The following is a 27,320-nucleotide window of genomic DNA, read 5'->3' on the forward strand; positions in this document are numbered from 1 at the left end:
TAGCTCAGACACAGAATTTCTCTCTTGGTTGAAATTTGGCCTACAAGGTGCTGTAGCTTTTCAGCCTGTTGGTCCAAAACATAGACTAGTTGCTTTTGGTATTTTGATGACGATATTTTGAATGAGCCGAGATAATGAACTTTAGAACTAGTCTGCAGCTCTTGTGCAGTACAGTCTCTCCCACGACAAAGTTTCTTTAGGTTTCTGAAGTTGTTTCATGTTGGAACAATGCAGTCTAATTATATGATTATATTTATGCGTGTTAATTACATAATTAGACATTATGTTTTTTGCAAATAGACCAGAAATGACTCTGAAAAAAACCTGCAGCAAATTCACACAAGAAAAGGTACATAAAAATGTCAGAGTTGCACAACATAGTGGGGCACTTGAACTGTGAACTACCAGGTCCCATTGCATATAGGTATTTGAGATTTAGGCCATGACATTGCAAGCTTTTGAGCACTTGCTTAACTTTAAGCACGTGAGTTGTCCAATTGACTTCAGTGGGACTATTCATGTGTTTAAAGTTAAACTTGTGTAAATGTTTGCAGGATTGGGGCCTTAACACCTTAAGATTTCTGTGGGTACATGTTGCAGCTTTGACATTCTTTTAATGTAGCTTTTGTTGTTTGAATGTATGTGTTGCAAAGACAAAAGGTGTTTCTAAATTGTGCACATTTAGCAATTGAAGAATGGTACTACAGTTTGTAACAATAAAAACTTGTTTTCATTTTGTGATTAAATGTTCCTCTTACCTTTTTTCCCCCCCTATAATTTATTGGAAATTTTTCAAAAATATTTAAGTAAACTATGACACAGCCATACTCAGTCACCAAAGAAAATAATACAAGTAAAATACAGAAAAACAAAATAAAGGCATAATATACCTCAAGCCACAATATCCACAATTCAAAGCAGTCCCTTGTCCTTTTACTGTCTCTTCATTACAATGTGTCTCATCAAAAAAGCCTGAAAATTATTTTCCTTGATGAAAAATTATTTTCTTACCGGTGTCCTCATGATTTAGGATTTTGTTGGGACTGACATTAAGTCCTGTGGATGAGGCTCTTATTTGGTTTTTGTTTTGTTTTTTTGTTTTTTACAGGTGGTGTTTGACCGCTTAAAAGGCATGGCCCTGGTTCTCTACAATGAAATTGAATATGCACAAGCAGCTGTAAAAGAGACCAAGGGGAGGAAAATCGGTGGGAATAAAATTAAGGTGTGCAGAATGACCTCTAAAAAAAGAAAAAAAAATTGTATTCAGGTCTTACCCCTTAAAATGCTGGCATTTTGCAAACTGCCAGCCAAAAGAATATATAGGGGGACATATATGTCCCAAATCTCTAAGGGTTAAACTAACTTTTTACACTCGGCTTAAGCTGTTAGGACATTTTGAACTGTTACTCGGAAAGCCTTCTCCAGTGTTCTGTCATTTTTTTTTCACTGAACTTGCATCTCTAAGCTTCTGGGTGTTGGTGTCTATATTATTATTAATCAGTTGCTAGTGACTGAGAAGCAATACTACAAAGGCACCAAGCTAATCCAGGAGTTTGAGGTGTTAGCCCAATCTCTGAATTATCTTTCTCCTCCTTTTCCTCCTCTCCTAAAGAGTGGGTAATCACTTCTAGCATGATCTTTCATCAGGTGTATTCAGCTAGAAATTGGATGTTCGTGGTGGTTAGAAGTTTTGAATACGTTATATAGTTTTCTAAGTGTGGTGGTTGAATATAATAAGTAGCCTTTATATGGAATAAAAGATATGGTCATTAAAGAATATGTATCTTGTGTTTGTAGGTCTTACTCCTTAGTGATTTTGACACAAAAAACACCCTTATTATGTGTTTGTGCTCTGCTACTGTGGTTATACCAGTTTTCTTTTAAACAGATTATTTAAAATTCCTTTTTTATGTAAAAACTGTTGCATTGTGTCAAATGCATTTTGACAAATCCATTCTAAATCTTAATTTTTTATTTTTTCCCCTGTAAATTTTGCCCTTATTTTCTCAGTGTTGTAGCAAGCAGTTGGGAAACAGCATGTCGTGATTAGAGCAAAGAGCTGGGAGTCAGGATTTCTGGATTCTGTTCCCATCCCTACCGTTGCCTTTCTATATAACCTTGGGCAAGTCATTTATACTCCCATCTGTAAAGGGGATTAATAACGTTGATCCAACCTTCGTAAAGTGCTTTGATATCCTGGAATGAAAGGCACTATATAGCTGCAAAGTGGTGGTACTATTAGTATTTAATCATTTTGCTTTTGTTCCTTGAAACAAAATTATTTCAGTTGACTTTTCTTCACTAGCTGAAAGAAAATATCCTGACCAGAATTTGTGTGTAGCTCCATAAAAATACATTGTGCTTTGCAGCACACTTATTATAAGGGAAAGGTCTTTCATCTCAGCAGGAGTAATTCCAGTCCTGAGGATTGGTGTGGTTTTTTTTTTGTTTTTTTTTTTAAACTATATTGCACCCACTCTTTCCCTTCTGCTTCCATCTTGAAGAACTGCAGGAGACATTGAAAACCTGTCAAAATGGAATATTTCTTTTACTGAACATGTATTATCCTTTATTTTTCAGGTGGATTTTGCAAACCGAGAGAGTCAGTTGGCGTTTTATCATTCCATGGAGAAAACAGGTCAAGATATCAGAGACTTCTATGAAATGCTAGCAGAAAGAAGGCATGTATCTAATACAGTGATTCCATTCTCTTGCTTTTCAAATAGGATTTTAAATGTAGTTAAAATTCCAGGACATAACACCCAAATAATAATTAAAGTAATCTTTAAAATAAAAAATTCTCACATAAGCCTACTCTCTCCCACTGCAGTACTCTTTATCTTGTTGGCTCTCCCTCCTTTTTAAGATGTAAGTTTCATTGAAAAGTCACTGTTAGCTTTCTGCACCAAGTTCAAACTCTTCCTGTGGTCATAATTGACACAAATGATGCATTGAAGCAGACAGGTTGCTCTCATGGAATGTGCTGTAGTTTTTTGTATATATTTCAGTATCTTAGTTTTAATTTTTAGCTTTTTAAACTTTTTTTCACAGATGCGAATGATCAGCCTTGAGCTACACAAATTGGCAGATAAAAGCTAGGCAATGGATTATGGCTCTGAACTCCTCCATCGCATACTAAAATTCTTATATGGAGTACAAAAAAATTAAGGTGTATGTGAAAAATTTGACAAAGTTTTGGTCATCTAGTTTGTATATATGCTCAGCTACCCGGCTGACTTGCTGCTTCATCTATAAATAGCTAGGGAATGGAAAGAGTGCTTTTTGTAACTCCTCTCCCCACCCTCAAAATAGTATATAAATTAACAAGCAACACGTGCTATTACAACAGTCAGATATTTTTCTAATCTATTGAGCTGAAAGTGAAGTTTACACTCAGACCACCACTTCCCCAGTAGTATGATTTCTAGTATTGCTAAAATAGTAAAAGCTCTGAGCAGGACTTCAATTTCTCTTGCTATTTGTCATGACAAATATCTTCTATCTAGATATTTTTCTATAGCATCTGTCGTCATGGTGTGTAGGGATTGTACATGGGGTTGCAGAAGGGTCACTCATTTCTCTAGACCCTGGTTTAATGCAGCTTAACAGAGTTCCATGCAAAATTTTTTTGGATGGTTAAAAAACCTACCAATTTTTTCATTACCAGTGATTGTGGTAAAGGATGGGCAAGTCCATATGAGTTGGTAAATTTTTATGACTGTTTAAAAAAAAAAAACTGGCTTATTTGTTAAGATTCTGAATTTCTTGTAAATGAGTCCAGCATGGTATCGTTTGCACTAATAAGCTACACATTATCTCAAAACGTGCTGCTCTTTAGATCAAAGTAGATCAAAATAACATATGTAATGTTGCCAGCTTTTAAAAAGTGAAGATTAGTTTGAAAATTGGAAATCATAATTTGCATAATGGAAATGAATTGATGTGTTCCCAAATCATTGCCAAGAATTGTGATCTGCCATCAGGCAGACACTGACAATTTTTCCTCTGGCTGAGCTACACTGAATTAGAAAAAGAGAATTGCATTTAGTATAGACCATTTAGTAATGGTCTCAAGTTGCAGTGGGGGAAGTTTAGATTGGATATTAGGAAAAACTTTTTCACTAAGAGGGTGGTGAAACACTGGAATGCGTTACCTAGGGAGGTGGTAGAATCTCCTTCCTTAGAGGTTTTTAAGGTCAGGCTTGACAAAGCCCTGGCTGGGATGATTTAACTGGGAATTGGTCCTGCTTCGAGCAGGGGGTTGGACTAGATGACCTTCTGGGGTCCCTTCCAACCCTGATATTCTATGATTCTATATACGTCATTTGAGCTGATCTTTGCTGTGAAATACTTCTGACTCAAACACAATTTTCTAGAACAAGATGAAAGTTAGGCATCTGTTTTTCTTTCTTTTTTTAAAAAAAATCACTATCATTATCAAAACTAGTGTCTGATTTGAGTGTTCACATAATCTTTACTTGGGAGTAGTGAACCAGGAAGCATAGATGTCTGTTGGTGTGAGGTTGGGGTGAGCGTGTTACTCATGAATAATAAAGCCACGACTTAAATTATGCAAGACACCATTTTGTGTAACAACTATCTACCACATTATTATATAATCTGCATGTGACATGCATTTTACAGAAAATCTTTTTTAAATGCTACAGATAATTTCTAAACGTTTTATTGGGACTGTATCCTTCTAGCTGTAAAGCCAGGTTCTTCTTTGAGTGCTTGCTCATATTGATTCCAATTAGGTGTGTGTGCGCCGCGTGCACAATCGTTGGAAGATTTTTACCCCAGCAACACTCGGTGGGTCGGCTGAGGCGCCCCCTGGAGTGGCGCCTTCATGGCGCCGGATATATGCCCGAGCCGCCCCAGCCGCCCCCTCAGTTCCTTCTTACCGTGGAGCGCAGTGTAGCTGATCTCCACTCTCCCTAGCTTTCTCTCTTGGTACCTGTTAATAGTTGTTAATCATTGTTTACAGTTGTTAGTAGTTAGTTAGATTAGTGTACTTAGTAGGGTGGAGCGGGGTCTTCTCCTCTCTCCCCGTCCTGGTACCGGGGCCCATGCCAGGGTCTCTGGGCTTCAAACCTTGCTCAGTGTTCCTGAAGCCGATGCCAGCGGGAGACCCCCGCGACTCTTGCCTAAGGTGTCTGGGGGAATCCCGCCAAGTGGACAAGCACCACATTTGCAAAGCCTTCAAGCCGAGGACCAAAAAGGAGCGGGACTTTAGACTTAAGCAGCTCCTTATGGAGGCGGCACTTAGCCCAGTCCCTTCCTCCGTGCACTGGGACTCAGCGTTGTCTTCCGTGTGCAGTGCCCCTGCGGCACCGACTGATCCGGCATCGCGTTCGGACTCTGCTAAAGACTCGCAGCGTCAGGCCTCCCCCAGCACCTCTACCACGGCAGCGCCGGTCCCTGTCTTCGGGCCAGAAGAAGCAGCCCAAGAAAGTGCCGACTGCTTCTTCTTTGTCAGTTCGACAGCCACTGACGCTTCCTGCACCGCAGCTGGAGCCACATCCATTGCTGGAGTGTACAGGACAAGTAACAGCTCCTGCGCCATTGACTCCGGAGTTGCAAGGGCCGTCGACTCCGGTGCATGTTAGCTTCCCCGTGCACACCACAGTTGAGCTAAGGTTGCCCTCCACGCCAGAGACTTGATTGCGCTCACAGAGCCGACTCCCCTACAGAACAGAGGCATCTCTGATACGACCGCCATCACCGAGTGAAGCAGGGCAGCACTCGTCCCAGTCCTGATCTTGGTCCCGGCACAGATCCTGTTCTCGACACCGGTCGTACTCACGACGCTGCTCCAGCTCGCGAAGATCCGAATCGCGGTACACTCCCAGTACCTGTCAGAGCAGCACTTGACCTGGAGCTGATCCCAGCGCCGGTCTCGCTGAAGGTCACCGTCGAGATCCAGATCAGGCTCATGGTACTGATACAACCGCAGGCACCAATAGACATCTCGGTACCGTTCTACATCTCGCCACCAGTCCCCAGCACCGTACAGCACCGGGGGACTCCGCGCCGACATGTTCGGTGCCATCTCGCTCCGCCTCCCTGTCGTCAGACTGACAGGGTGGCCACCACGCCCAGGGTGAGGATGGTGCAGGACAGTGGCTGGATGAAGGCCAGGACCCGGGCCAAGGACCTCCACAGTGGTCTTTTTGGACCCCCTGGGCATACTATCAGGCCCAATGGGTTCCTTCAGGAGCTTCCCATTCCACCCCTTTGGAGCCCCGAGTACCGGAGGCCACTGTCGTCTTCCCCCCCCGCCCCCCTGGGGTTCTGAGGGGACTGCTCCAGCACCAACAGGCTCTTGCCGCTAGCGTGGTGGACCTTGGGCAACAAGTTCTTCCACATGAAGACCCCACACAGGATCCCTTAGTCCTGGGGGTATCTTCCTCATCCTCGCCTGATGAGGCAGTGGCAGGGACTACGGTTTCAGGCCCTCTTCCTATGGACTTCCGCGCCCACCAGGAGCTGCTCCGCAGGGTGGCGTGCAATATGAACCTCCAGGTAGAGGAGGTGGTGGAGGTAGAGGACCCATGGTTGATATTCTGTCCACGGAGGCACCGTCCAGGGTGGCCCTCCCAGTCGTATGGACTATAAAGGCCAAAGCCAAGATAATCTGGCAATCGCCAGCCTCCATTCCACCTACGGCCAAGGGGGTGGAAAGGAAGTACTTTGTCCCCCTCAAAGGAGTATGAGTACCTCTACATGCACCCCCAACCGTGTTCCCTTGTCGTGGTTTCGGTCAACGAGAAGGAGCGGCACGGTCAGCAGGCCCTGGCGCCCAAATCAAAGGACGCTAGACGCCTAGACTTGTTTGGGTGCAAGGTGTACTCAGCAGGAGGCTTGCAGCTCAGGGTGGCCAACCAGCAGGCACTCCTGAGCAGATACGATTATAATTCGTGGCACTCTATGGAGAAATTCAAAGAGTTGGTTCCACAGGAGTCCAGAGAGGAATTTGGAGCTCTAGTGGAGGAGAGCAAGAAAGTGGCCAGAACCTCCCTGCAAGCCTCTCTGGACTTGGAGGCTAGGACCCTGGCCTCAGGCATAGCCATGCGCCGCATCTCGTGGCTGCAGGTCTCTGGCTTACCACCAGAGTTGCAGCAGACCCTCCAGGACCTACCCTTTGATGGCCAGGGCCTATTCTCAGACAAAACAGACTCAAGGCTGCAGAGTCTGAAGGACTCGAACTATTATGTGCTTTCTGGGAATGCATACCCCAGTAACGCAGAGAAGAACCTTCAGACAGCAGCCTCAGAGGTCCTACCCTCCCCCTCGGCCAAGACAGGACTTCTTTAGAAAACTCTGCCGAGGTGGTAGAAGAAGACAAACTGGCCACCAAGCCATTGGCTGGGCCTAAGCAGAACTTTTGAAGGTGCGCCCAAGGACGGAGCACCAGTCTCCATTCAGGATCCTTTTCTGCCTTTCCAAGATCTTCTCTCCCGTTTCCTCCGTGCGTGGTCTCACATAACATCAGACCGTTGGGTCCTTCGCATGGTGGAAAGGGGTTACTCCCTTCAATTCCCCCCCCCCACCCCGACCCTCTTCAGGGACCCTTCTCACGAGCACCTCCTTCTACAGGAGGTCCAATCACTCCTAGCTGTGCGGGCAATAGAGGAGGTTCCAAGAGAGTCAAGGGGCAGCGGTTTTTACTCCCGCTACTTCCTAATCCCCAAGGCCAGCGGCAGGCTTCGGCCCATCTTGAACCTACACGGACTCAACAAATTCATGGTAAAGTTGAAGTTCCGCATGGTCTCTCTCGGGACCATTATTCATTCCTTAGATCCTGGAGACTGGTATGCCGCCCTCGACATGAAGGACGCATACTTCCACATTGCGATCTACCCAGCGCAGAGACGCTTCCTTCGCTTTGTGGTCAATCAGCAGCACTTTCAATTCACCGTCCTTCCTTTTGGCCTATCTACGGCCCCCAGGGTGTTTACCAAGTGCATGGCTGTTGTGGCTGCCATCCTTCATTGACAACGGATCCAAGTGTTCCCATATCTCGACAACTGGCTTATTCGAGGCCGCTCCAGGAATCAGGTCCTCCAGGAATCAATTCTGAAGCACTTAGAGGAGAGGAAAGTGATCAGGAACAGTCAGCATGGATTCACGAAGGGCAAGGTATGCCTGACTAATCTAATTGCCTTCTATGGCGAGATAACTGGCTCTGTGGATGAGGGGAAAGCGGTGGACGTGTTGTTCCTTGACTTTAGCAAAGCTTTTGACACAGTCTCCCACAGTATTCTTGCCAGCAAGTTAAAGTAGTATGGGCTGGATGAATGGACTATAAGGTGAATAGAAAGTTGGCTAGATTGTCGGGCTCAACGGGTAGTGATCAATGGCTCCATGTCTAGTTGGCAGCCGGTATCAAGTGGAGTGCCCCAAGGGTCTGTCCTGGGGCCGGTTTTGTTCAATATCTTCATAAATGATCTGGAGGATGGTGTGGATTGCACCCTCAGCAAGTTTGCAGATGACACTAAAGTGGGAGGAGAGGTAGATACTCTGGAGGGTAGGGATAGGATACAGAGGGCCCTAGACGAATTAGAGGATTGGGCCAAAAGAAATGTGATGAGGTTCAACAAGGACAAGTGCAGAGTCCTGCACTTAGGACGGAAGAACACCATGCACCGCTACAGACTAGGGACCGAATGGCTCGGTAGCAGTTCTGCAGAAAAGGACCTAGGGGTTACAGTGGACGAGAAGTTGGATATGAGTCAACAGTATGCCCTTGTTGTCAAGAAGGCCAATGGCATTTTGGGATGTATGAGTAGGGGCATTGCCAGCAGATCAAGGGATGTGATCATTCCCCTCTATTCGACACTCCCCTCATCTGGAGTACTGTGTCCAGTTTTGGGCCCCACACTACAAGAAGGATGTGGAAAAACTGGAAAACGTCCAGAGGAGGGCAACAAAAATATTAGGGGACTGGAACACATGAGTTATGAGGAGAGGCTGAGGGAACTGGGATTGTTTAGTCTGCGGAAGAGAAGAAGGAGGGGGGATTTGATAGCTGCTTTCAACTACCTGAAGGGGGGTTCCAAAGAGGATGGATCTAGACTGTTCTCAGTGGTAGCTGATGATAGAACAAGGAGTAATGGTCTCAAGTTGCAGTTGGGGAGGTTTAGGTTGGATATTAGGAAAAACTTTTTCACTAGGAGGGTGGTGAAACACTGGAATGCGTTACCTAAGGAGGTGGTGGAATTTCCTTCCTTAGATATTTTTAAGGTCGGGCTTGACAAAGCCCTGGCTGGGATGATTTAATTGGGGATTGGTCCTGGTTTGAGCAGGGGGTTGGACTAGATGACCTCCTGAGGTCCCTTCCAACCCTGATATTCTATGATTCTGTGATCAGGTGCAGTCTCGTGTTCAGCTCATCATGAACATGTTCAGCTCATCATGAACATGTTCAATCGACTGGGCCTCCTGCTCAGTGTCGTGAAATCTACTCTGGTACCAACCCAGAGGGTAGAATTCATAGGAGCAGTCTTAGACTCAGGCCTAGCCCGAGCACTTCTGCCAGAAGCACACTTCCAATCCCTGGTAAACATCGTCCATAGCCTGCAAAACTTCCCAACCTCGACCGTGAAAACATGCCTATGCCTCCAGGGACATATGGCCTTTTGCACATATGTGACCATGCACGCCAGGCTGCGGCTACTTCCACTCCAAGCGTGGCTATCAACAGTATACCGCCCAGGTCAGGACAGCTTGAGCACGGTGGTTACCATCCCACCAGGGATACTGGCCTCTCTAGACTGGTGGCTGGACCCCAAATCAGTGTGCGAAGGGGTGCCATTTCACGCTTCGCAGCCCTCCGTGTCCCTAGTCATGGAAGCATCATCCCTGGGATGGGGAGCCCACCTCGGGGTCCTCTGTACACAGGGGCTAAGGTCGGCAGGAGAGTTATCCCTGCACATCAATGTACGGGAACTCAGAGCTGTGCGCCTGGCGTGTCAGGCATTCCGAGTGTGCATTCAAGGCCGTTGTGTTGCAGTCCTCACAGACAACACAATGGCCATGTTTTACATCAACAAGCAAGGGGGAGCCCGGTTGTCCCCCCATGTCAGGAGGCCACTTGTCTGTGGGAATTCTGTATAGCCCACTCGATCCATCTGTTGGCGTTATTTCTCCCAGGAGTCCAGAACACCTTAGCGGACCACCTCAGCAGATCATTTCAGACTCACGAGTGGTCGGTTCGCCTGGACGTCATCCACTCTGTCTTCCTGAAGTGGGGCTTTCCCCTGATAGACCTATTCGCCTCTCATGAGAATTGGAAATGCCAAGTGTTCTGCTCTCTACAAGGACGCTCTCCAGGTTCCCTGTCAAACGCCTTCCTCGTACAGTGGGAGGATCACCCGTGCTACGCCTTCCCTCCATTCCCACTAGTCCACAGGGTCCTGCTCAAGCTGCGCAGGGACAGAGCCTGTCTGATTTTGGTCACCCCAGTGTGGCCCAGGCAGCACTGGTTGGTATACAATTCTCCTAGAGCTGTCGGTAGACACTCCAATTCCATCATGCGTACGATAACTTGGCTGGTGTCCCAACTACACACCTTACCGCCCACTCTACGCTGGCTCAGGCTTCATCTTCTGCTTTCCTGGCACACGTACCCATACTGGAGATATGTAGGGCAGCGACTTGGTCATCGGTGCATACCTTCGCTGCCCACTATGCAATAATTCAGCAGTCCAAGGGTGATGCTGCATTTGGTTCAGCGGTCCTTCACTCCGCGACATCTCACTCCAACCCCACAGCTTAGGTAAGGCTTGAAAGTCACCTAATTGGAATCGATATGAGCAAGCACTTGAAGAAGAAAAGATAGTTACTCACCTTTGTAACTGTTGTTCTTTGAGATGTGTTGCTCATATCCATTCCAAACCCGCCCTCCTTCCCCTCTATCGGAGTAGCCGGCAAGAAGGAACTGAAGGGGCACTGGGTCAGCTGGGGCATATATCCGGCGCCAGGAAGGCGCCACTCCAGGGGGCGCCTCAGCTGACCCACCGAGTATTGCTGGGGTAAAAATCTTCCGACAATCGTGCACGCAGCACGCAGTCACCTAACTGGAGTGGATATGAGCAACACATCTCAAAGAACAACAGTTACAAAGGTGAGTGAGCGTCTTTTTTCTTAGTATTATGAGTCTAAGTGTACGCTACTCAGGGGGAGAGAGAAATTAGAACTAATGCATTTTATCAAATTCTACAAATACCTTAGATAACTTTTCTACATAAAAATGTCACAATTTTAAGGCCCCACATATCAGAACTTCCTAGGATGAGAAGCAAGTGATATGTGCCCTTTTGAAAAACCAGGAATCTTCTTTCAAATAGTACAGAGCACCTGTTTTAAGTCTTTAGGGTCATGAAATATTTGACCCTAAACCTGTTAATGATTCAGAATTTTTGTGTATTGCACATTCTCGGTCTTGTGTAAGTTCTTTGGGAACATCTGTGTCAGGTTGACTTTTTTAAAATGGCAGCTGATCAAAGCTGCCTGAGCTATTGCAGTTGTTAGACACTGGCCCAAAGGAGACGGGTTAGGGGCAGAGTGCAAGTGAGGCAATCTAAGGCATATGATAAATGCAGTTTATCATTTATAAAGCATTTTGCTAGTTGGACAGACCCACTTAGGTGACAGTCTGCAGTGCAAAGGGTAGCCATTTTTTTTCAGATTAACTTTTTGATTTTAAAGAGACAGGTTTTGGTCCTGTATGAATTTGGCCTAAACCTTCCAATGGTGGACTCAAGCTCATTAGCATGACTCCACCTGTCCCCATTAGCGGTCTCCTGACAGTTGCAATTCATAATATTCTGTGATCTTTTGCAGAATGGAAGTGTGTATTACTTTTAGGGGGGTGGGGTTGTTTTACTTTTGTATACTACTTACAAGGTAGAAACATTCCACTTTTAGCACTGTGTGCAAATGTGTGAAAGAGAGGGTGTAAAACGTACTTTTAAATGGTTGGGGAATCAGTACTGCATGCACTTCTAATGTAACAAAGATACCAAAAAAAAAAAAAAAAAATCTGCCAAGGAACTGGTCTTATTTATTTTTGGAGTTTTGAAATGTTGACACAGTTCCCTCTTACTGGTTACAACTTACTAGCTGAGAGATGGAAAGCTTGATGTTTGATCTGATGTATGTTTTCAGAGCTAACTACTGCTCTCTCGTTAATAACAACTTTTGAAAGTGTGGGGTCCACACACACACGCTGAAGCTTTTGCGCTCTAGGGCGCACTTTCATTAAATTGGTTTATATTTGTTCCCCAAATAAGGACATAAATACTCGTTTAGCCAAAAAAAAAAAAAAAAAAAAGATAATTGGATTGATTCAAAGGTGTTCACCTAAGCTATCTGTTTAACAAAATGACTGATTTACTATGTATCTGAGACTAACACATTGATTCATCCACTATGCACTTATTCATTTTTGTTAAGTCTATGGGTACAGCTATGAATATCTGCCAGGATATATAACTAAATAAATAAACTATCATAAAATAATTTTTCATGTAGAAGAGTTTCATAATTCAACACTTTTTGGTTAACAGGGAAAACGAACCACTGTATTGTTCTTGTTTTTGGCAGAGATGAAAGAAGAGGATCTTATGAATATGCACCTGATCGTACTTACTATGAGACTGTTAGAACTCCAGGGACGTATCCTGAAGATCCTAGGAGAGAATATCCTGCACGAAGCAGAGAATTTTATGCAGAATGGGATCCTTATCAAGGAGATTACTATGACCCGCGATATTATGACGATCCACGTGAATACAGGGATTACAGAGGAGATCCTTATGAACAAGATATAAGGGAATACAGTTACAGACAACGAGAGAGAGAGAGGGAAAGAGAGCGGTTTGAATCGGATCGGGACAGAGATCATGAAAGGCGGCCAATTGAACGCAGTCAAAGTCCAACTCATTCCAGACGTCCACAGAGCCCTGGAGCGTCTCCCTCACAGTCAGAAAGGCTTCAAAGTGATTCTGAAAGGAGGATCTACAGCAGGTCTTCAGATCGTAGTGGGAGCTGCAGCTCACTTTCTCCTCCAAGATATGACAAACTTGACAAGACGCGTCCAGAGCGTTATGCAAAAAATGAGAAAAATGATAAAGAACGTGCATTTGACCAAGAGAGAATAGACAAAGACAAACGTTTGGTGAGGAAGGAGAAGCCAGAAAAACTAGAAAAGGATAAAACTGATAAGCAGAAACGAAAAGCAAAAATTCATTCACCAAGCTCTCAGTCTTCTGAAACAGACCAAGAAAATGAGAGAGAACCCAGCCCTGAAAAATTAAAGGGCAATAGTAAACAGAGTAAAGAGAGAGCTGATAAAGAAGGGACAGCTAAAAACCGTCTAGAACTAATGCCATGTGTGGTGCTGACTCGAGTAAAAGAAAAGGAAGGGAAAGTTATTGATCAGCCTGCTTTGGAGAAACTGAGAGCAAAGCTTGATAATGACACTATTAAATCTCCACTTCTTGAACAAAAAGTCCAGACATCTCAAGTTGAGCAAACAAAATCTGACCAGTCTAAACTGGAACCTGTTAGAACTAAGGTGCCAAAAGAGAAGGTTCTTGCCAGTCATGTAGAAGTAGTTGATAAAGAGGGAAAACTAAAGTCCAAGAAACACTTGAAGACAGAGCAGACTACAGAAGGGACAAATGCAGTAGATCTCGACAAGTTAGAGGCTCGTAAAAGACGTTTTGCTGATGCAAACTTGAAACCTGACAGGCAAAAACTGGACGTTAAAAGAAGCAGCCAAGACGAGGAAGATGCTGCACGCATGGTCTTGAAAAAGCAACTTGATGTGACAACTTCATCTAGAGAAGTTACAGTGTTAAGGGAAGGAGAATTGGAAAGAAAGCCCTTGAGGAAAGAGATGCTTAAAAGGGAATCTAAAAAAATTAAACTGGAAAGACTTATTACTGTTACCAGCCCCAAAGATACACAGGAGCCTGCTAACGTTTCCGTTGGGATTGGCTTGCGTCCCTGTTTAGAACTGCAGCCTAGGCTAGGAGAACCTGTTGATGAACCAGTGGAAACTCAAGAAATCCTTTCTAAAAAACTTAATCCAATAAAACCACAGCACAAGCAAATGCAGCTGTTAGATGATCAAGGAACAGAGAGCGAGGACATGAAGAAAAATTTCTGTGGTCTTCCCGAAGAGATGCCTGACCATAAACTTGGCCAGGAGAAACCTCAGTCAGCTGATACAGAAGAGAAAATTGGTATTGACATTGATTACACACAAAGTTACAGAAAACAAATGGAGCAAAGTCGCAGATTAAAACAGCAGATGGAAATGGAGATAGCAAAGTCTGAGAAGTTTGGCAGTCCAAAAAAAGAAGTAGACGAATATGAAAGGCGTAGCCTGGTTCATGAGGTGGGCAAACCCCCACAAGATGTCACAGATGACTCTCCACCAAGTAAAAAGAAAAAGACTGACCATTTTGATTTTGAAATTAGCACTAAAAGAGAGAGGAACTACAGAAGCTCTCGCCAGGTGAGCGAAGATTCTGAAAGGACTGCCTGTTCACCTAGTATCAGACACTTTCCTTTTCATGAGGATGATGACACCCTAGATTCCCCAAGGCTAATGCCGTTAAAAGAAACCAAAGAATCGCCTAAAATAGAAGAAAAGGGTCTTTCATATTCCAATATGACTGTGAGGGAGGATTCCCTAAAATTTAATCCCTACGATTCCAGCAGAAGGGAGCAGATGGCAGAAATGGCCAAAATAAAGCTATCGGTACTTAGTTCTGAAGATGAATCAAGTCGATGGGAATCTCAAGTGAAACAAGAGCCTGGTAAAGTTGATATTAGCTTCCCAAGTAGTATAGTTAAAAGAGACAGCATACGAAAACGGTCTGTACGGGACCTGGAACCAGGGGAGGTGCCTTCAGATTCTGATGATGACAATGAAAATAAACCCCATTCTCCTAAAGCCTCATCATTATTAGAGAGTTCCAGGTTATCTTTTTTATTAAGGGACAGAGAAAGAGAGGAAAGGCTGTCAACTTCTTTAGAAAGAAACAAATTTTACTCCTTTGCATTGGATAAGACAATCACACCAGACACAAAAGCCTTGCTTGAAAGAGCTAAATCTCTCTCTTCATCTAGAGAAGAAAACTGGTCTTTTCTGGATTGGGACTCAAGATTTGCTAGTTTTAGAAACAATAAAGACAAAGAGAAAGTTGACTCTGCTCCAAGACCTATTCCATCTTGGTATATGAAAAAGAAAAAAATCAGGACTGATTCAGAAGGAAAACTAGATGATAAGAAAGAGGATCATAAAGAGGAGGAGCAAGAGAGACAGGAATTGTTTGCTTCTCGATTTTTACATAGCTCAATCTTTGAACAAGATTCCAAGCGTCTACAGCATTTAGAAAGAAAAGATGATGACCTGGACTTCATTTCTGGTCGAATATATGGGAGACAGACTTCTTCTGATGGGAGTAACAGTGCATCTGAGTTGGTGCAAGAACCAGTTGTTCTTTTTCACAGTAGATTTATTGAGCTAACCAGAATGCAGCAAAAAGAAAAGGAGAAGGATCAAAAACCAAAAGAAGTGGAAAAGCAGGAAGACAATCAGCCTAAGACTCCAGAAACTGTTCCTGATAATAAAGAACCGGAACATAAGTCGTCATTAGTTGGGCCTTCTTCAGTCACAGTTGTAACTCAAGAATCGGCAGCAGTCATATCTGAGAAGGTAGCAAATGAAAAAACAGTTGTGGATATAACGTCTGCAAGAGAAGAAAGGCCATCTGAACTTGCTTCAATAACAGAAGAACCAAAACCTCTTCCTGAACTTGTTGCTCCTGTCAAAGTAGAACCGCCTGAGCAACTTGAACCTCCCCAAGTAGTAGAAGCCAATAAAGATGTCATTCCTGCAACTCTGGCTTCTGAAGAAGACTCGGTATCTACGGAGCATCCTTCATATTTGGATACAAAGCCGCCTACACCAGGAGCTTCGTTTTCACAAACAGATATCAACGTAGACCCGGAACCTGAAAACACACAGTTGATCCCACCACCTCCCAAATCAGTTCAAAAGTCTGATGAATCTAGCAAATCTAAAGAGGAAAATGCCCTACCTGCTGCTGACACTGATCCTAATTCAAGTCAGAAAGCAGAGGTAGTTGCTGATATTCTGCCTCCTGTTTCTGACAATGACATGGAAGTTGAACCCCCAGTTGTAAAAGATAAAAAATCATACAAAAGTAAACGTTCCAAGACTCCTGTTCAATCAGCCACAGCAAATGTCACAGAGAAACCTGTTACAAGGAAGAGTGAAAGGATTGACCGTGAAAAACTTAAAAGATCGAGCTCTCCTCGTGGGGAAGCACAGAAACTTTTAGAATTGAAAGTAGAAGCAGAAAAAGTTTCAAGAAATGCTGCTAAATCTCCTAGTGCTGCAACAGAGCCAGAAAACATAGAGCCAAGTTTGCCAGTAGGTCGAACTAGACGCAGAAATGTAAGATCAGTTTATGCTACCACAGGAGACAATGAAGGCCCATCTCCAGTGAAGGACTCGGCAGAGGTAACTAGATCTACCAGAAAAAGAGGAGAGAAGGAGCCTCAGGAGACTGCAACAACTGTTCCTACCACACCAAGAAGAGGAAGGCCTCCAAAGTCACGCCGTAAGCCTGAGGAAGAAATCTCTCCTATTAAGACAGAACCAGTACAACAAGAAGCAGAAGAGACTGAGACTAAAGAAACAGTGGAAACCCCTAAACCTGCAGAGGGATGGAGATCTCCTAGATCCCAAAAACTAACACATGGTCATTCATTAGCTGCAAGCAGTCAGCAGGGAAAAAAAGGGAAAAATGAACCGAAAGCAGATATCACTGTAGAATGTGAAGAGGCCACTGAAACAGCTGGTCAAGAACCAAATATTAGTGAGAACAGTAATAAATTAAAGGCTACAGACAAAGAAGCAGCAGCAAGCGAACAGAAACGTGACAGAAAAGAACTTGATATGGACAAAAATCTTCCAGAAACCCCCACAGTTGAGATTGTAGAGAAAAAAAATCCCTCAGAAAAAGCTACTAAATCCAAACGAGGAAGATCTAGAAATGCCAAGACAGTTGTAGATAAAGCATCCTTGTGTCTGAAAAATGTGGAAATACGTCTCAATGTTGATGAAGTCAAAGGTGCCCTTCGACCAAGTGAAGAGGAAGCAGAGCCTGTGGCAATGTCACCAGCAAAAATCAAAAGTCCACAAAAAGAGGACAGTTTGTCACCCCATTTTGTAAAGAATGAGCCAGAAGATCCATTCCAGGAAACAGAAAAAGAAATTATGCATGAACCAAACCAATCACCAGAAGCTGCCCAGTTAGCAAAGCAGATTGAACTTGAACAGGCTGTGGAAAACATTGCAAAGCTCACTGAAACACCATCAGTTGCTGCCTACAAAGAACAGGCAACTGATGTGTCTGAAGTTCGTCAGGAGGAGGAGGGAGACAAACCTGCACATCAGGCTAGTGAAACAGAACTGGCAGCAGCTATTGGATCCATCATAAATGATATTTCTGGAGAAACAGAAAGCTTTCCTGCTCCTCCAACTTATCCTGCAGAATCAGAATCTGAGATACCTCCAGAACCAGTGGTGTTACCATCCCCTAGGGAAGAAATGGAGCCTGAAACTGATCAGGCAGTTAACAATATCTTGGAAACAGAAGCTGCTGTTGGACCCTCTGTGCAACAAGTAACTGGCACTACCCCATCAACAGTAGAGGCAGAAAATAAGGAGGCTGAAGTGAGCTTCAGTGAATCTTCAAATTCTGCACAGGAAGCGGAAACATTACAGGAAACCGAAGTTTCTCGGAAGGAAAAAGGCCGTCAAAAGAGCACGCGGCAAAGACGTAAAAGGAGCATGAGCAAGAAAGGGGATACTGCCGAAGTTAGTGCTTTTGAGCCTGAAAGGGTACAAAGTAAGTCTCCTAATGCCAATGAAGTTAAGGCAAAACCAGAAGAAACCTTGAAAGATGAAAAGCAAAATAAAAACTCTGTTCAGGTTTCTACTGAATTGAATATTACTGATGCAAGCAAGGCTGCAACCACTGAGAGAATTTCTCATGAAGCTGTTTCTGAGAGCAGTGTCCCTCCTAAAGCTCCTCCTGCTCTGGATCTACCTTCCCAGCCCGTTCCTGTGGATGATGTGAGCCAAACTGGATTCAAGCTACGGTCAGCTATTGAAAATGCACCCGTTACTCCACCGAGTGTTTCAAATACGACCGTTCCTGCAGTTTCTTCTGCAACTGCGACAAAATTACCCACTCCTGCACCAGCTGGGATAGTCCCCCTTCATTCCAGCACCACCAGCGTGACCGAATGGATTGTAAGGCATGATGACACCCGTGCTCGTTCCACCCCACCACCAGCTCTTCCCCCAGATACTAAAGCATCTGATATTGATACAAACTCCAGTACTCTGAGGAAGATACTTATGGAGCCCAAATACGTTTCAGCAACTAGCCTTGCTTCTACGAATGTCACAACTTCTGTTGCTGAACCACTTAGTGCACCTCGTTTGGAGGAGGCACCTCATCCTCCAGTAGAGGCCATAAAACCAGTGTCAGAGGAAAAACCAGCAGTTCCTATCACTAATGCTTTGGATCCCCCAGTAGCAGAGGCGCCAGTTTTCAGTGAGAAAGAAAAATTAAGTACAGTTATTGCCCCCAAAGCTACTTCCGTTATAAGCAGAATGCCCCATAGCATTGATCTAGAGGAAACTCCAAGGATAACATTGATGAAGCAAGTCCCCCAGACCCAGACATGTCTAGTTAATGCCCCTTCACCAAAATACAAGCAGAGACCTAGCACAAATGATAACAGCAGGTTTCATCCAGGATCTATGTCTGTTATTGAAGATAGGCCAGTGGAGACTGGATCCAGCCCAGGTCTGCGAGTAAACACTTCAGAGGGTGTTGTACTTTTGAGTTATTCAGGACAGAAGACAGAGGGCCCTCAACGAATTAGTGCAAAGATCAGTCAGATTCCCCCAGCAAGTGCTGTTGATATAGAGTTTCAGCAGTCTGTGTCCAAGTCACAAATTAAACAAGAACCTATTACTCCATCGCAGCCAGCACCCAAAGGCTCTCAAACTCCCACAGGATATGGGAATGTGTCCACCCATTCTTTGGTACTAGGAACCCAACCTTACAATACATCACCTGTGATCTCCTCCGTTAAACAAGAACGGACTACCTTAGAGAAATCTGAATCAGGCCACCTTTCTGTCCAGACTCCTGCTTCTCAGTCGGGGCCTGTTAAAGTCCTCTCCCAGACGGTAAACACTCCACCTGTACTAGTTCACAACCAGATGGTACTCTCTCAAAGTGTAGCTTCCGTCAACAAAAAACTTCCTGATCTGACTGCTCTGAAAGTGGAGACTAAGGCTCTTCAGCCATCAAACTTGAGCCCTGGGGTCAGTCCTCATCACCCTTCCCTATCTGGTAAAATGCATTCAGAAGCAAACCATGTCAGCTCAGGACCCAACACCCCAACAGATCGGGCTATTTCTCATTTGGGGGTTACAAAACAGGAGCCACATTCCCCACGTACAAGTGGGCATTCTCCCTCTCCATTTCCAAGGGCTTGTCATCCTGGCAGTACCTCATCTCCAGCTTTATCTAGTAATACCTCTGTCATGCTGGCTCCGGGAATTCCTGTGCCTCAATACATATCCAGTATGCATCCTGAGCAGTCTGTTATAATGCCCCCCCATAGTGTAACACAGACTGTATCCCTTGGCCATCTGTCACAAGGTGAAGTGAGAATGAATACCCCTCCTTTGCCTGGTATTCCTTATGGCATCCGCCCAGAAGCGCTCCACTCTCCCAGAGCAGCTCTACAACCTCAGTTAGAAATTAGACCTCAGAGATCCAGCACACCTCAGCCAGCTCCAATAAGAGACATAGTCATGCCTCCGTTATCTTCTCAGCATCCCCCAGAAGATGAGATGCATTACCATCATACTGTGTGTAGAGGGTCAGCCCCTGTACAGTCCGACGTGTTAGTAATGCAGACAGATTATCGCATGCATGCTACAGGTATAAGACTCGACCAGTACAATGTGCCTCGAGATGTGAGGATGATGATGCACCCACACATGGCAGCAGTGGGTGACCACCACCCTGAAACTAGACAATCCAGAACACCAGAAGGGTCTGTGAAAACTCCCCCAGTCAGCAAGACTCCACAACCTGGAAAAGAGGCGCCCAAGTCTTCTGAAGTCAAAATGGCGCACTCTCCCCACAGTGAGCCCCGGCTCCTCAGCGTCCCTCCCAGCAGCCAGCTTCCTGGACTGCCTTTGACACAGCCTGTGGTTGTACCTCATGGAGTACAGATCATGCATCCTGCAGGGAGTTCCTTTCATGATTATAGATCTGTGTATGGCGACATGAGAAATTACCATGCAGCAGCCCAGCTTGGTCATCCTCAGTTCCCTGGAGCATCGCCAATTGGTCTGTCTTCACGGAGTATGACCCCATCTCAGGTGAGAAAATTATGATTTCCTCTGTTTGGTTTTCTTTACCTGAGTTTAAAACATACTATGATAAATATAGTCCTAATGCAATTGCATTTGACTGCAGTGGGAGTTACAGCTGGGATGAGTTTGGCTCATTCCTCATACACTGTGCCCTCTCCATTTAGGGTTGTGTTTTAAAGTACTACAATGCTAAAAATCAGTTATTTTTGTTTGAGACATATGGGATAAACACCTTTTTGAAGCTACTGGGAAGGAATTAAGGGGGAGGATCCCCTAATTTATTTTCTTTTTATCATAACAGGGCTCCATTCTGGGAGTGCTTGAAATCTTTTATAAATTCCTAGTTGTAGTGATATAAGAGAGGAACAATTCCCGACATAGGCAAGCTGGAACATGGTTTGAGTTAATCTCACTTGTAGCTATTTTCCTCTCCAGTAATTACTGTATTATACAGACCAATGGCATGGAAGTGAGAGAGAGATCCACTGGGTGGATGGTGTGGTCCTGCAGTTTGAGGTCCTGAATTGGGACTTGGGAGGTCTGGATTCAGTTTCCAGCTGTGCTTGATAGTCTCTGTGCTTCTCCTCCTTCATCTATAAAATACGGGTGATAACTCCCATTACTGTGGTGAGGATAAATTTATTAACAGGTATGAGGAAGTCAGATAGTACAGTGATAGGGAACATACTGAGAGCCAAATAGCTGTCTAGAAGGATTTAAGCAGGAGAAATCATTTGACTGTTTCCCAACAGTCTAATTGTTAAATGAGAAAGTTTTGTGCCATTCATGAATTCTCCAAAGTTTTCCCTTTCTCTCCCATTATTGCTTTGTAGGGTCTGCCAGAAGGTGAACATTCACATACCAGTCAGCCAGTGCGCAGCAAAACTCCTCAGATTTCCCAGGACTCCAAGGGGTCACAGGCAGTAGGACCTGAACAAACCCACCACACCACTGTAAATAGGCATGCAGCACAGATAGACCCTCATGTACATCTTCAGAGGACACAGGCAGATACGGGCCAGACTTCGTATCCTTCCCCTGTTGCCATTTCAATGAAACAGGAGCTTCCATCACCTCACCAGCCTCAGGCAGTTCAGAAGCAATCTTTGTTTATCCCTACAACTTCAGGCCCTGGGGCCCCACTGGGGCTGCCATTGTCTCGCTCCGAACCTCAGTCTGCTCTAATACAAGATCCATCTCCTCACTCTGTTTCTCAGAGACCTGTGGATATGGTTCAGCTTCTAACAGTAAGTATCACACTCTTTCTCCTTGAGCTGCTGTGTGCTGCTTGTTTTTTTAATGCCTGAACCAGGACTAGGGCAAGGAGAAAAATAAGCAGTAGTCTTCTGCCAAGCTCCTCCCACTTGTGACACCAAAATGTAGTGTGCCACTCACATTAGGTAGTGCAGCTCTTCATAATGTGACCATCCCTCTACTTTCTTGGGTGCTTCTATCACTAGTTGTCATAAATATATCCCCTTTAAAACCCCTTTAAAATCCCTCCTGGCCAGAGAAAAAAATCCTCTCACCTGTAAAGGGTTAAGAAGCTAAAGGTAACCTCACTGGCACCTGACCAAAATGACCAATGAGGAGACAAGATACTTTCAAAAGCTGGGAGGAGGGAGAGAAACAAAGGGTCTGTGTGTCTGTCTATATTCTGTCTTTGCCGGGGATAGACCAGGAATGGAGTCTTAGAACTTTTAGTAAGTAATCTACCTTAGGTACATGTTAGATTATGATTTCTTTAAATGGTTGAGAAAAGAACTGTGCTGAATAGAATAACTATTTCTGTCTGTGTATCTTTTTTGTAACTTAAGGTTTTGCCTAGAGGGGTTCTCTATGTTTTGAATCTAATTACCCTGTAAGGTATCTACCATCCTGATTTTACAGGGGGGATTTCTTTATTTCTATTTACTTCTATTTTTATTAAAAGTCTTCTTGTAAGAAAACTGAATGCTTTTTCATTGTTCTCAGATCCAAGGGTTTGGGTCTGTGGTCACCTATGCAAATTGGTGAGGCTTTTTATCCAACATTTCCCAGGAAAGGGCGGGTGCAAGTGTTTGGAGGATTGTTCATTGTTCTTAAGATCCAAGGGTCTGGGTCTGTAGTCACCTAGGCAAATTGGTGAGGCTTTTTACCAAACCTTGTCCAGGAAGTGGGGTGCAAGGTTTTGGGAAGTATTTTGGGGGGAAAGACGTGTCCAAACAGCTCTTCCCCAGTAACCAGTATTAGTTTGGTGGTGGTAGCAGCCAATCCAAGGACAAAGGGTGGAATATTTTGTACCTTGGGGAAGTTTTGACCTAAGCTGGTAAAGATAAGCTTAGGAGGTTTTTCATGCAGGTCCCCACATCTGTACCCTAGAGTTCAGAGTGGGGGAGGAACCTTGACACTAGTGAAATTAGTTAACAATGTTGCCATTTATATGGATGTTCCTAGAGTCCAGTGATGAGAGTTACCACCTCATTGAGATGAATGAGAAGAGTCCATGAGTCTGAGTTAGTGTTTGACTGTCTATAGACTCAGGCAGGCATCACTGCCTTGTTTTCCATTCTGTTCACATTTTGGAATATTATCTTTGCAAACCATGAAGGCTAGAGATGATTTATTTAAAAAAATGTTAGATTCTGGAGCATGAGGAGAAGAGAGAGGTGGGTAGAGGAAGAATGGTGATGTGGTTAGAGTGCCAGCCTGGGAATTGGGAAATCCAGGTTCAAGTCCCTGCTCAGCCACAGACTTCCTGTTTGTCCTTGGGCAAGTCACTTAGAGATCTGAGCACAGAGAGACTAAGTGTAACAAGAGGGTAATATAGTGTCCTGCTGCACAGGACGTCTATGAGGGTAAATAATATTAAAGTTTTTGGGTTCTCCGATATTAAGGTAATGGGGACCTTGGATAGACAGACAGATGGCCACTTTGATGAAATAAGGGTTGCACTGATGATTTGGCAGGATGTGGCCCAAATCAGTCCTTGTTGGGAACCAACTATGAGAAGGCATTAAATGTACTGCATTCTTAAAACACTATACTTGGTGTCATAATTGCTGCTGAAAGCATATGAGCAGCACAGATGTGATTTGCCTCACAATTAAGATCACTTTTGAATACAAGTAGAAGCACTTTCCTGTCAATGTTTCATTATATCTTTATTTGACTCCTTCATTTGTTTGTATTAAGATTTTTTCATCCTTTATTTTCAGAAATACCCAATCGTGTGGCAGGGCCTTTTGGCTCTAAAGAATGACACAGCTGCAGTTCAGCTCCATTTTGTCTCTGGTAACAACGTCTTGGCGCACCGGTCCCTGCCAGCACCTGAAGGAGGACCTCCACTAAGAATTGCTCAGCGCATGCGACTGGAGGCTTCGCAGTTGGAGGGTGTGGCACGCAGAATGATGGTAAGGGGTAATATTCATACTGCCTTGTGGTCTGCAGAAAGTGATGGGGCCTCTGAAATATTGCTAGGGGCAAATATGTCTCCTTTGACATAAGAATTAAATGCAAACATTAATGGGTGTCTAGTCTTCACTTAGCTCAGGTGAGGGAGTGGTGTGGATTTGGGATCATACACCTCTTACGTTACTCTGCACTGTACGGAAAGGTAGAATGGCAATAGCAGACTTGTCAGACATTACCCTTAAGAGTACTTGGAACTAACCTGTCTTTTGCCAATGTAACAGACTTTTACTAGCTCAGAAGTGTCTAAGCAACATGGGAAGTGGAAGTTGTTAGGTTTGTACATTGGAAGCTGAGAAGTTTCCATAGTCTCGTCTCTTCTATTTTTTTAATTGGCTGAGAAGTCTACAGTGGCCTTTCGCAACACCCACAGCCAATTAATTCCCGAGGAGTTCAAAGAAAGGATTTTCCAGTAAAGGTTTAAAGATAATGAATGTGTGTCAAGAACAGGCATGTCCCTAGCAAATGCTTGACTGTTAATTGTCCTCTTTTCTTCCCAGGTGGAGAGTGATTACTGCCTATTACTGGCCTTGCCTTGTGGACGAGACCAGGAAGATGTGGTGAATCAGACTGAGTCACTTAAGGCTGCATTCATCAGCTACCTGCAGGCTAAACAAGCTGCAGGAATCATCAATGTTCCCAACCCTGGCTCTAATCAGGTATTTGCATGGAAACAGTGAAACTTTGCAGTTAAAAATGAAATTAAAATGACACCATTATATGGTTATGGGATATAAACCAAAAAAATCCTTTTGTGGTTACTGTCAAGGTGCATGCTTGTGTCTTTGAAAGAATTAGCATGTGAAATGCTAGCCTTTTATTTCTTTGGTGAAAATATAATGGAGTAAATCATTTAATTCTTATCGGTGAACTGCTAAGACAAAAGAAAAAAGTTTGTTTTGCCCTTTCATGCTTCTTTGATTCATAAATTTCTGTTTTTTTAAAAACAAAACTGATCTTTGCTCTTTTTGAACATTAGAAATCTGAAGTCCTCACTTCCCTGTTTTTCATGTGATGTCCCAGGAACTTTTTTTCAGGACACCTGAAATATGGTTTTCATTACATCAATCAAAAAGTGTGTTTTGTATAACTACAAAACGCTTGTATTGCTGCACTGAGTTAGATTTGCTCTGTGTTTAACAGGAACAAACTGTCCATTAGAATGAGTGTTCAATGTGAACAATGTGGAAGAGGAAAGTCGGATAAATATAGACACATAGCTGCTCCTTTGTTCAAAATGAATATCAATGACACTTGCTTAGTGTTTCATGATAAACCCATTCAGACACTCGGTTACTGGGAAAAAAATCCTCCCCTCTGAGACGTGTTGCTACTGTGTCAGAAGCTGGCTTTAGTAATGTGAGCATGTGCTTTCAAAAAATACCCTTTTGTGTGACTATTCTGCAACCCTAGAAAATGTTGCCACCAGTGTCCCAGTTTTTGATCACTTTACATAAGGCTCTGTAACCTTAAGCTGCAGCTTCTCATATCTCTTCCCCCATCCTCCACCAACTGAGGTCAGGTTTACACTAAAAAGTTAGCAAAAAAGAAAAGGAGTGTTTGTGGCGCCTTAGAGACCAACAAATTTATTTGAGCATAAGCTTTCATGAGCTACAGCTCACTTAGCTGTGTCACTCAGGGATGTGAAACATCCAAACCTCTGAGCGATGTAGTTAAGCTGACCTTACCCCTGGTGTAGCCAGCGCTAGCTCGATAGATCAATGGACATATTCTTCCAACTTCTGCTTCCTGGAGAGGTGGATTAACTACAGTGATGGGATAACCTCTCCCACCACAGTAGTGAGTGTCTACAAGGAAGTGTTCCAGCAATGCAGCTAGTGAATACAGCCTAAGATTGATGGGTGATATTGATTCCTAGAATGTCTGAAGCTCAGTTTTAGGGATGAAGAGCTGCAGCTCAGGTAACATCACTGTGTGATATCACAACCTAGGTCCTCTAAAGATCCAGCAAAGAGAGGGAAGTAAGAACTGTATTTAAGATGGCTTTTTTAAAAATGGATATAAGCTTTTAAAAGGCAAAGCTTTCTCTGTCACACTATTTGCGATTCACAGTTCACCTTCCAAACTTTTGGCATTGTTTGGTAGGATTTCCTCATTATGGTGCCAAATAAGTTGTCTGGGTGCTTGCCAATGAGCTCACAGGAAAAACAAATAAATACAGGGGTTCCTAGCTGTTTTTTCATCCTTGTCTTTATTTTTTCATTCTTTCCCAGCCTGCCTATGTTCTGCAGATATTCCCACCCTGTGAATTCTCTGAAAGCCACCTGTCCCGTCTAGCTCCAGACCTCCTAGCCAGCATCTCCAACATCTCTCCTCACCTTATGATTGTCATCGCATCGGTATGAGCTGTTTGTTGGTTACTGACTTTTCCAAGGCCCTGCAGCAAAAAAGAGAGAGAGAAATTAATGACACAAGAAAATGCTGCCAGACTACCAGCCTCCTGCCCTAACCGGCCTCGATCAAACTGTTGCTGGGTAGTGATTCTGCTACCTTGTATGTTTACATATTGCTTTAGGTTATGGACAACTGATGCACTCAACAGGCGGACTGGTATTGGGTTTCTGTGCCTCCTTTTGGGGAAAATAAAGGATGGCTATATTTTTTATCAAAAAAGAAAAGAAAAAAAAAAAGAACCTGAACTGCCTTTGCACTAAATTAGTGACTTGGACCTTTGCACAGTTGAAGACATGCTGTGACGTTATGGATGTCTTGACACACATTAACATGCGTTGTGGACTAAACGCAGGACCTGGGAACTTCTGCTGAAATCTGTGGGTCAAGGATCATTTCACACATTATCTTTTTTTTTTTTTTTTGGATGTGACCCTTCCTCTCCTCCACTTCCCTCTGCTGCAGTCATCTTCTCTTCATCTGGGATGTACAGTTTACACTGAAAAAAATAAAACAAAAGGGAGAGCTATTTTCCTTCCTAGTGGGATATGCAGAACTGAGTGGGCGTGTGTGTATATATAAATATATATATATAATATATATAAATATATATAATACTGACTTTAAAAAAATCAAATCCCCACAACATACATTTTTTTTTAATCTGTGCCAAAAATGTGTTTTCAGAGAAAATCTTATTTTCATACTCAGACTTTGTATTGTCACTCATTTGTAAGTGCGCTTCATTTAAACATTACCTTTCCTTGTCCCTCGTCTCACAATAAGTGGAAGTGTTATACACTTGTACAAAGACTTTTTACCTTCCTTCCTCCTCCTCACCTACCCTAACACTTATTAATTTATGGAACTGTTTTCTCAACGCAGTTTTGTTTTGTGTGTCCATTGGATTACAAACTTTATTAAAAAATACAAAACA

General features: G+C 43.8%; 1 protein-coding gene across 4 annotated transcripts in view; it reads left to right on the forward strand.

Annotated features, from left to right (window-relative positions):
- The window catches only part of SPEN (spen family transcriptional repressor), a 106,001-nt gene extending 78,681 nt beyond the window's left edge, over positions 1-27,320 (forward strand). For 2 of the 4 annotated variants that reach the window (XM_077837594.1, XM_077837598.1), the window contains 7 exons: positions 1,109-1,222; positions 2,581-2,681; positions 12,610-20,527; positions 21,355-21,768; positions 23,719-23,913; positions 24,472-24,630; positions 26,206-27,320. In XM_077837594.1, coding sequence (XP_077693720.1) covers positions 1,109-1,222; positions 2,581-2,681; positions 12,610-20,527; positions 21,355-21,768; positions 23,719-23,913; positions 24,472-24,630; positions 26,206-26,337 — 9,033 coding nt within the window. In that variant the 3' untranslated portion in view covers positions 26,338-27,320. The remainder of the gene's footprint in view (positions 1-1,108; positions 1,223-2,580; positions 2,682-12,609; positions 20,528-21,354; positions 21,769-23,718; positions 23,914-24,471; positions 24,631-26,205) is intronic. The other 2 variants (XM_077837595.1, XM_077837597.1) reach the window with 1 other exon arrangement.

The sequence above is a fragment of the Eretmochelys imbricata genome, chromosome 18, assembly GCF_965152235.1.
Source record: "Eretmochelys imbricata isolate rEreImb1 chromosome 18, rEreImb1.hap1, whole genome shotgun sequence".
Classification (NCBI taxonomy): domain Eukaryota; kingdom Metazoa; phylum Chordata; order Testudines; family Cheloniidae; genus Eretmochelys; species Eretmochelys imbricata.